An 11028-nucleotide genomic window follows, 5' to 3' on the forward strand; every position below is an offset into this window, starting at 1 on the left:
TTAAACTTCATCAACTGCTTCCAACTTATTTTCCACGTCCTGTCCCTTATATGTTGAATATTTTAACCGGACCAGCACTAAAATAGTGCGTCCGACTATTGCTTTATTGTATTCTTGTAGTAGGATTGAGACAAGTAACAAATCACAATCACCATAATCTTTTTTTCCGTTTTTTTATTATGAGAAGGTAGGATTAAGCATATAAGAGACGCACCCAAGTATCAAAATCTGTTTGATGACTTTCAATTTAACGATCTTTTAAGTCCAATCACAAAGCAATGTAGGAAATGACAGAGATCATGAAAGTCTTCGACCAACTGGGGTTAAGGAAGGCATTAGGCATGGCGAGAGGCTGAACATGACGTCGGTCGTTGGCCTCGTGGCTCATGGCCCCTCGATGTGGGGCAGTGGTAGCCACCGCTTAAACTCTTGCTACGTGTCCGGCTGAACGCGAGATGATGATTTTTATCTATCCCTATCGACAAACGTGGGAAAACCCATTGCCCTCTCTCTCTCTCTCTCTCTCTCTCTCTCCCTCTCGGTGGATCGTGAGAAAGATGTGGCTCCGGATGGATGGTAGTTTCCTTTGACGGCTGAACGACCAACCTTGGCTTCTCTCTCTGTCTTCAATCTATGGCGGATGTTGTTCACCGATCAGTCTTCTGCCTTCACTATTCCCCTCTTGTGTTGCCTTTCCCCTCCGCTAGCTCCAGCAAGCTGTCGTTGCCCTCCAAGATACTGAGCAGGAATTTGCGTTTGGAGCACGAAGAATCGAGCCAGAGATTTCTGTGGGTGACCGAGTTTTCGAGTTTCTTAAGGAGTAGGAGTGCCTCTCACGTCAAGGTGAGTCGTTTTCTGGTGAAATATTATTTGCTGCCTTTCAATTATCTTTCATTCGAAGGTGGCTTTCGTGGGGCTTCGTCGAATTTTGCAAGTTCGAGAAGTTTAAATGGCTTCGTTCGTTACTGCTTCATAAATTGCGTACACGCTGTGTGTTTATTTCCGTTTTCTAGTTTGTTCAGTTTTCTTGATTAAGGGATGTAGTATATTTCTTGGTTTCATATCTAGAGGAGAATATTATCTCTTAATATTATATGATATTGAAACTGTCAAGAGTTTAAATTGAGTGGATGTTTTCTGCTACGGAAGAATTTCCTCTCTAGTTGTAATCGGTTTCATATTGAGCTTGGATTGCAACTACGTGGAATTGTTTTGAAAGAATCGTGTTTGTAACCAAACTTTCTCTTTCTAAGAATTGTAATGGATTTGTTTGTTTCAAGTGCAATCTGTTGCTTATTGGAAGTGCCATTGTCCAACTTAATACTTCTATATTGCATTAGTGGTCTAGCCATTTCTGGGGGTCTTCGCCTGCTTTACTTTTAACGAGAGTACTGTAATTTCTCTGTTCTTTGGTACTTCTACATCATTATTGTTCTGAGAGATGGCTGCATATGGCGTGCTTCTTTTTTCTTTATTACATTTGGCTCTTGGAAACTTTTATTCTTCAGGCTCGTGACTCTGTTGCCGAGGGTGATGAGCAGAAGTGGTGGGAGAAGAATGCTGGTCCAAACATGGTCGACATTCACTCTGCTCAAGAGTTCCTTGATGCATTGCGAGATGCCGGTGATAGGCTTGTAATTGTGGAATTTTATGGCACTTGGTGTGGCTCTTGCAGAGCACTTTTTCCCAAGGTGATTCTGATTTAATTAGCCTTCTTGTGATATTATTCTTTTGTAATTTTCATATGGTGATCCTGCAGAGATATGTGATAGGATGTCAACTGCAGTCTTCTCAGGATAGATGTATGTGAAAGAACATTTTAATCAATTACACCTGAGAATAAGTTCTACAGAATAAAAGGAACTTGGTGTGCAGATGGGACATATCAGTTGCATCTTTAAATTAGAAGGATTCATTTAGTACAGGAGATAATACTGCTGCTATTTTCTCAGTTCAGTAGTTAAAGAACTCTGAGATGCAACTGTTTCACTCTGTTAATGGTCTACATCATTTAAAAAACACCTTTCCAGCAACATGTATGCTATTTTTTGTCAAGGATTTTCTTCTTGTCATGGATGTCAGTTGCCTTAAGATAACTCCAAGAGAGATTTCTTTTCAGTTGTTTGGATAAATATAACTCATATTTGAAAAGACGAAAAGCTCATCATTTACTGGGAAATGGACCATATATTCTACCCAATGGCGTAGCCAGAAATTTCTGACTGGGGGCACTAATACATTAAATTTTAACTTTTAAGGGGTAACCAATATGCAAATAACTAAATGGCCATGATATGGTGAGGGAAATTGCCCACACCAGCTCACATGTGTCTCTGCCATTACTGATCAAGTTCTTCCTGTATTCCTCCATTTGAGGAGTTCACAGTCCTAACAATTGGTAACTCTTCCCAACCAATACAATTGATTTAATGTGTTCATAATTATCATCAAACTCCCATAGGAGCCAATTCAATTTCCCCTTTGTGATAATGCTTTAGTTTCTCCCACAAGTTTCAGAATCCTGTAGTATTTTATGCTGCCTTCTTCCGTCTTCTACTCTTTTAAGTTTTCATTATGTTGCATTTCCTGTCCAATAGGTGTCAAATCGTACATATCACCTGTGTCTTCTGTTAGTGAAGTTAGCTCTTTCTTTTAACAAATCATTCTCTATGACTTTGGTTGCGACATTTGTCCGTTTAAATCATGTGTTTCACATTGTTTCCAGACATCTTTCGGGCCTTTAGCCTTCACTTCTGTAAATGTTTCTCCAACCGATAGCTCCATATGTTAGATGAGTAATGCCACTGCTGGCATCCTCAGGTCCCAGCCTGGGGGTTACAGTCTGATAGAAGAAGAAGAGGCGTTTTGATCAAAGATATGCTGTGACACTTGCTTCTGACGACATATACAAGTGCTCGTTCGAAGTGGAGTCACTCCTGATTCCATATTCCAATTTCATAAACAAGAAATGTGACATTCCCAGCCAAACAATTGGATCCTCTTCATTTGGTCGATGTACACCATATTTATGCATCCGATCTTTCTTCTTGCTTTTATTGTTGTAGAAGTAGCCTTAATCTTTTCCATTTGCATTGATTGGAAACTAAAGGCATCAATTTGGATGGCCATGAATATGGAGGTCTTAGTCCAGTCACGGTTCTTGCTTTAGAATGTTGGGTACTTCGTCAGGTAGCCATAACCATTCAGCTAGGCTACTACAGATTAGTTTCCAATTGTCATACCAATTCAATAGCTCCAGCAAGTGGTTGTATCACATCCCTGTAGGGCTTTGCTCCACATGATCACAAGCCTAATGTCATTCACTCCTGCTAGATGTTGAAAAAGGTCATTACATGCTATTGCCAGCATCGGTGTGCTCCAAATTCAGTTACTCTTGTACCACTTCTGATTATTTTACACTCTCGGTCTTATTGTGATGGACTCCACTTCTATGGGAAGCAAATGGGTCAGATCTAGGACCATATACTTCAGGTGAGTTTGTATTCCATTCCAGAATCATGAAAATTTCTAGACCCCCGAACAAGGTCCAACCTGTTTGCAAATCCTACAGCCATCTAATCCAAGACTCAGACACGTTTGAACAAAAAAATAAGAATATTGAAAAGTAACTGAAGAGCTGTTTTAAGTAGAATTTGCAGACACTATTTACATAAACATGCTGAAAAGTCAGTGTCCCTGATGAATACGAGGAAAAACGGATACAAGAAAAAGAAAAGTAGAGGAAGGATGAAGGAATAGTTGAAAAAAGAATGGCCCAGATTGAGCCCAACCTCTTTAGTTTCAGATAACACATTCTTTGATAAAAAACTTATAATGCTTATATTGTACAGCATTCTGCCATCATTGACAGAGAATGACCTCCTTACCAAATAGGCACTGGGGTTTTTATGGGACTTTATTCTATAGTAGCATGAGTCTTATTTCCTCTCCGCTGCTTTCAACAGATATACTGTTTATTATTAGTTTCATTCTTTCTGAATGCATTCAAATCCTCAGTATTTTTTATAGGTACTTCTTTGTTTTTTGTGGGTCTGTGGTCCTTCATGGAAATGCTTTTATTTATTGATAAACTTGCATTTGGATTCTGATGAGACAAAGACTTGATTTGCTTAGATACTTCCTTTTCTATTGCTTTTATTATAACCTACTTTGGAAGCTACTAACAGCCCATGGCCGCTGCAGCTATGCAAGACTGCTGAAGAGCATCCTGAAATCCTTTTCTTGAAAGTGAACTTTGATGCGAATAAACCCATGTGCAAGCGGCTGAATGTTAGAGTGCTCCCATATTTTCATTTCTATCGGGGTACTGATGGACAATTGGAGTCCTTTTCTTGTTCACTAGTAAAGGTTAGTGGTCTGACATATTAAATTCTGGTTTTTATTGTAAAAGTTTAGGTTAATCAACCTTAACACCGAAAGGATCTGTTGACCTTCTTAGGATCTATAAAATTTGTTGATGTCATACACTTTTTTCTGTTTGATTGCCTCCTTTTTTTGTGTGCTGAAGATGGTTATGGCATCTATAAATAAATGACTAGAGGATCATTGGAACAAAAATTTCTCACCGACTGCACAAGCAAACAGTCGTTCATCCAAGTTTCTGTGTGACATGGTCACTTTTAATAGCATAACTGTCCCATTTGATACAACATGATTTTCTGATACATGATCACATTTCCAGGACACTACCTGGCCAATCAACTTTTGTGTTTAACTAGTCTGTTTTTTTTCTAATGACCTTGATCTCATTTTGTTATCATCCATTCTTTTTTATTTAGAATTTTTGTCGAGCCCATTATAGTTTAATCTTGGTTTTATTGTTGCTTTTATTCATAATGGGTTGGAACTGTTTGGTTTTTCAAGTGTTTGCTCTTAAGGTAATGGCCATTATGTATTGCTTAGAGACTTAAAAGTTGAAGATAAATCTGATCATGTACAGGCAAGGGCATACTACCTGCATGACAGCCTTCTTAACTGGTCTTGCAAAGGCAAAACTAAATCATTCAATGCTTTCATCCAGTGGCTCAGGTCTCCATTTCCTTTTAAAAGAGGAAAATGATAGTGGGTGATTATCATCTATAGTGACTGCATTTTTTCTAAAAAAAAAGTGGAGATTTGAACCATTTGATCGTAGATGACTTCATCCTGTTGTCTAGATTGACACTTGTAGGATCAGTTAAAAAGTTTGACTGTGTATGTATGAAAAGAGAGAGAGGGAGAGAGAGAGAGAGATTGATTGGTATGCCTCAAGTGTTATGCGCCCGATGTTCCCTGCCTTAAAGCCATCTGGCTAAATGGATAGACAATCAAAATAATTTGAAGATGTGAACTACGTAGTTCATTTAACAAATGAAGACTTTTAAATGACATAATTTTTATGTAAGAACAAAAATCAAGGGCATCAAAAATGAAATGGGTAACAGTGCATCAAAATTTGGCAGGTTAGAGAATGATCATCTTATTTCCTTTGAATATAAACCAGAGTATGGTTTTAAACCTCTGCCGATATGATTATATTATGTCAAATTAAGGGCACTTCTGGTGTGTGTACATATATATGTGCATCCGAAGTACTCATGGATGACATACCTTGCACAAGCCGATGCTATGGGTGAACAACCCTAGTCCAGAAGGCACACAGAAGGGATTTGACTGCAGGTTCGGGCCTGGGTTTACCTTCAATGCACGCCTTGTCGTAGTCGTGTATTTCCTTTCTAAATTTCTGCACATTGTTCTGTTGAACCAAGCGTACCTCCGTTGTGTCCCATACCTTTGTTTCTTCATGGCAACTAGACTCGATAACATCTGACATTGCTTGCAAAAGAATACTCATTACGTGCACGCAGACATGTAAACCCTTCTTTTCCAAAATGAGTCTTTTCCATGTGTGAAGACTTACGGTGTAGCTTTCCTTTTTCGATCATTGAGTATGGCTTTCCTCTGAAACTGCATTCACACTCTCAGGTCCTAGCCTTTGTTTCTTTAAACAAGTAGGGATGCCAATCTTTGCACCTTTGATTGTGTGAGATCAATAATGATCTTATGGTTCTGTACACACACGGCTGTAATACCACTCTCATATGAAAATATTTGTCTCTTATATCAGCAGAAACGCAGTATAGTTCTTCTGATAATTGTTGTTTCTCATTTGTATTATGTCACTTCTCCATAAACTATTTCTTGCTCGTCTGATCAATGCCAGTGCAAATCTTTTTCCCTGCAGTTCCAGAAGATAAAAGACTGCATTGCAATGCACAACACTGCTCGATGTAGCATCGGTCAGCCTACAGGCATCGGCAACATAGACCTTCTTGCATCTCCAGATGCAAAAGACAAGCCAGCAGAAGCCAACTCTCGGTAGCTGTTGTAGAGGTTACGCGGTTTGGTATATATTTGATCTGTAATGTTTCCGTATTTGGAAAGGTTTATTTCTTCCAATGTAACATCCTCGTTAAATATGTTCTATTTAATGCAAAATTGAATGAAAATCCTCTCCATTGTTTCTGTTTCGTTTGTTTTATCCTCTTTCTTGTTCGCTTTCGCTCCAGTTATGGTGCGCTTGTGTTGTTGCTTCGAAAGCTTCAGAATCCCTTTCCATCAGTAACGCTGCTAACAGCCACAAAGGACAAGTTCAGGAATTTTTAGTATGTGTGGGTGGCGCTGTTTTCTCAACGTCAGGAAGCAACACTTTCATATATATATATATATATATATAGATATATATACATATAAAGAGAGAGAGAAAAAAATTGAATGGTTATATATATATATATAAAGAGAGAGAGAGAGGGAAAAATTGAATGGTCATTTAATCTGCACTGTTCAATCTAAAATCTAATATAATCAATGGTTAAAAAATAAGAAAAAAATAAAAATAAGTGATAGGCATTTTTGTTATTTAATATTAATTTACATTTTTTTGTTTTTATTTTTTTCTCAATCAAATATATGAACCGTCTCGTTAAATGGTTGGATGACTTTAAATTGAGTTATCATTTATATATATATATATATATATGAGAAAGCAATAAAATTCACATTCTTTAATTTTTATTAAAAAAAATTTAAATAAAATATAAACATCTTAATATATTTATAAAAACTATTATATATATATATATATATATAATAGTTTTTATAAATATATTAAGATGTTTATATTTTATTTAAATTTTTTTTTAATAAAAATTAAAGAATGTGAATTTTATTGCTTTCTCATATATATATATATATATATAAATGATAACTCAATTTAAAGTCATCCAACCATTTAACGAGACGGTTCATATATTTGATTGAGAAAAAAATAAAAACAAAAAAATGTAAATTAATATTAAATAACAAAAATGCCTATCACTTATTTTTATTTTTAGAGAGCAATAAAATCCAAACTCTTTAATGTTTATTAAAAAAATATTTTAAATAAAACATAAACATCTTAATATATTTATAAAAAACTATTTTGATATAAACATGCTTTGATTTAAGTTGTTTTTATGAAAAATATAGATTTTTTATTAATAAAAAATGTTGATGTTATGGGAGCTATTATTTTTTATTATAAAAACAATATTAAAATCTACCAAATGATCAACTTCCTATATGTTTTGCATCAACAGTAATGAATTGCAAAACATCGAAATTATTATGAACAACTATATTTCGTTTGTTTTATCCTCTCTCACGACGCTGCCGATTCCCCTGCCCCTCCCACCTTTCTTTCCTCTGCTGCCGGCCGCAAATAAGTGATTTAACTAATTCAGTAGACATGTGATGACCTTGAAGATTCAGCCAAAAGAAAAAAAAAACATTAAAAACACAAAAATAAGTCAGCTGAAAAAAAAAGGAAAAATTGCGGTTTTATCGTTGTCGGGTTTAAACAGTAACATTTTTCTTAGATATAATATGACGAGTTTGAAAAAATAAGAAAAATATGATAATACGAGAACATCAAAAAATAACTAGATATTTAAAAAAGTAAAAATTAAAAAATAAAAACAAGCAGTTTGACATTAAAAATTATAAAAAAAACACCTAAAATGAAAAAAAAAACACGTTTTTTCCAGTTTTTTGAACCTCAAAGAGTCTTGACATCAATGCAGTTCAAATCGAGTGGTTCAGGCTTTTTATTTATTTTATTTTATTTATTTTTTTGAAAGAGATTTGAAATTTTTATTTATTTTTTTGAAAGAGATTTGAAAACCCCCACTATTCCACCTACCTCCAAGGTTGTGGGCGGCATTGGAATGACAGAAAATGCATTCTTCAACTTAAATACTGTGTCCCACCATTTAAAACACAGAAATATAATGCCCACGGTTAAAGACCTATCTTTCCATGTCGACGCTATGCCTTTTAAGGCAGTTTAGGGTGACTTTGACAACATAAATTTATATTCCATAGAACATAAACTTAAGAAAAACTCACTCTGGATAGAACAACAATGGAGTATCTGAATCAGTGAGTTGAAAACTCTTTCTTGTCCGGTTGAATACCATGCAACGCAATTTTATGATTTTTCCGAGAGCTCGTCGCTTTCGAGAAGGCGTGTGAACAAGAGACGAGTTGGATCTTCCCTAAAAGGTTGGAGAAAGGGTCAGAGGGAGCGTGTACATTGAAAAGTATGAAAGTTTCCAACCCATTACATTACTTCTAGAATGTGAAGAAGTCGAGGCGAGGCTCCGATGACTGCCCGTCCTTTTCCCTTCAAATATAAGAGAAAAAATCATTTGCTAGGTTGCCCTAAGAGTAAGATTTTCACTCGTAATTGTTGCTAATCTAAGTTAGTGGGTAATTCTAACAATACATATGGAGAGCATTATTGTTATTATTATTATTATTATGTCATTTACCTTTCTTTCTTTCTTTCTGGATAGAGATTATTAATATGTTTGATTTGAATTGGATACTCAACCGAACCGTTTTGAAAATCGAATGTGGAAAGAAATTTAAAATCGGATTATATTTGGATTTAAGAAATAACATTAAATATCTCACTCAATTTATATTTGAATTCAGACCAGATTTAGCTTTAAATAAATATCATACATCCAATGCTTGTACTATTTGAAGATAGACCACCCAATTCAAAATTCAGATTAGAATTGTGAAATTTGATTTCAAATTCAAAATTTGCATTCAAATCTGAATTCAAATATATATAAATATATATCTAAAAAACCAAATATAATTAAGGATATATCCGATTCAAATTGAATTCATTGACATCGATTAGCTTCTCTCTCTCGTTGTCACCCTCCTATCCATTATTCCATTGCTTGTCTTCTACTTCCTCCTGTTCCTTTTGTTAAATTTTATGAAATTGGTTGTCGCACCAATTTTTTTATTCAATGCATCTTCAATTTGATCAGCGAAAGCTTCGTTTAAAAAAAAAAATAAAAACAATAAGGCCAGCTATACTTTCGCTCGGCTAGCTTTCTTTGAATTTATGTGGTTGGAAAAGGGCATCCCGTCCTTACATGTTGGTACCGTTGACCAACGTGTGGTCGGAGTGCAGCCAGACCTGGTTCTCATTGACCAGGACGTTGACGGGACCAGTTTAGTTAAGCACGGTCCATCAGCCTGTCCTGTCAAGCCTAGCTCGAGCTGTCGTCAGCCAGGTTTGAATAGGCCAGGCCGAGAGCGCTATCAGAGCTAGAAATTTTTAGCTGAGGAACACACGAGTCGCATTGACATATAATCGTAATGTCATTTTTGAATTCTTTTAGCAGACATCCTTTATCTCCGCCACCAAATGGGAAACAAATTAACCAAATGGGAAACAAATTAAAGGGACTCGAAACAGTTCAACTCCAGAGAGATTCGAACTTAGAATTTCAACCCATTAAATTTGACTATTTGGTGTGTATGCATGTATATTTAGCATGAAACATTCTTGTCACGCTTTGTTGAATTCAAGGCAACGATTTTTACTTACTCAAAGGCAATAAATGTCATCACTGCCATCATCACGTTCATCTATCTCAGATCTTGGTCAACATATATGATCTTGAGGATCTTTTGGTAATGAAATATTTTCTTCCTTCTTTTGCTCAGTTACATCTCTTCATGTAAAACTGAGTATATAATTCAAACTCTACATAATTTATATTTTGGTGACCCCGAGGCTATCCTACCATTCAAACAAAGAGTAGAGTTACATATGTGTGGGCCCCTGTGGACAATAGGCTCGAAGTAGAGCCACATGCCCCTCAAAGTTTTTTTTTTTTTTTTTCAAAGAAATATTTTTATATATTTGTTATGTTATGTATATGAGCGTCCCTTTAACATTAAAATCCATAAATAATGTCTCTTGTAGAAAGTTTTTCTCTCTTTGCTAGTTTTGAGCAAAGAGTGGGTCCAACAAATTATTTGGCTCGGGCTCGACCCGTTGCGCAGCCCTAGCTTTCTACTAACATGTGTAATACCATTTAGCAATAGGGGTGAACGAGTTCGAGCCGAATCATTCGCTTAACGAGTCGAGCTTAAGTTCATGAGTCGACTCGTTCAAATAATCGAGTTGAGTTCCAGCTCAACACATAATTGTCGTCAAGTTCGAGCTTTAATCGAGTTTGTCGAGCTTTAATCAAGTTTGTCGAGCCTTAATTAAGTTGATATATTCAAACAAGTTTACGAGCCTTAATCGAGTCAAGCTCGAGCTCAACACGTAACGATGAATATCAATTCTATTGAAACGAGTTTGTCGAGCCTTAATCAAGTCTATCTCGAGCTCAACACGTAACTGTGGAATCAAGCTTGAGCTGCTTCCGTCGAGTATTTTTGAGCTCAAGCCGAGTCAAGCTCAAGGTTTCATTAGTCGAGCCGAGGTCAAGCTGAAGGTGGACTCGGCTCCTGTTCATCCCTATTCAGTGGACCCACTTTCAAGGCCTACTATGTTGCGTTCCAGCAAAGGGAGCGGGTTTTTAAGCATGCCCCTCTTATGTTATGGCCATCATTCAACGTGGCCTTGGTAGGTATGTGATTTAGAATTGAGGCAATTTAGGAAAC

At 36.2% G+C, this 11028-nt stretch overlaps 1 protein-coding gene across 1 annotated transcript; it reads left to right on the plus strand.

Moving 5' to 3' along the window:
- Positions 1-478: 478 nt before the first annotated feature.
- On the plus strand, positions 479-6530 carry LOC116245932 (thioredoxin-like 2, chloroplastic). The gene is made up of 4 exons (XM_031617556.2): positions 479-843; positions 1509-1691; positions 4204-4368; positions 6245-6530. Exons 1-4 carry the CDS (start codon positions 634-636, stop codon positions 6380-6382), a joined length of 696 nt encoding a protein of 231 aa, XP_031473416.1. The 5' UTR covers positions 479-633; the 3' UTR covers positions 6383-6530.
- Positions 6531-11028: the final 4498 nt, after the last annotated feature.

This window comes from Nymphaea colorata, chromosome 1, assembly GCF_008831285.2.
Source record: "Nymphaea colorata isolate Beijing-Zhang1983 chromosome 1, ASM883128v2, whole genome shotgun sequence".
In the NCBI taxonomy this organism is placed as follows: domain Eukaryota; kingdom Viridiplantae; phylum Streptophyta; class Magnoliopsida; order Nymphaeales; family Nymphaeaceae; genus Nymphaea; species Nymphaea colorata.

Coding starts and splice junctions, on each gene's coding strand:
- LOC116245932 (XM_031617556.2), top strand. CDS start 634: ATGGCGGATGTTGTTCACCGATCAGTCTTCTGCCTTCACTATTCCCCT. Junction 844..1,508: donor GGAGTGCCTCTCACGTCAAG/GTGAGTCGTTTT, acceptor TTTATTCTTCAG/GCTCGTGACTCTGTTGCCGA. Junction 4,369..6,244: donor TTTCTTGTTCACTAGTAAAG/GTTAGTGGTCTG, acceptor TTTTCCCTGCAG/TTCCAGAAGATAAAAGACTG.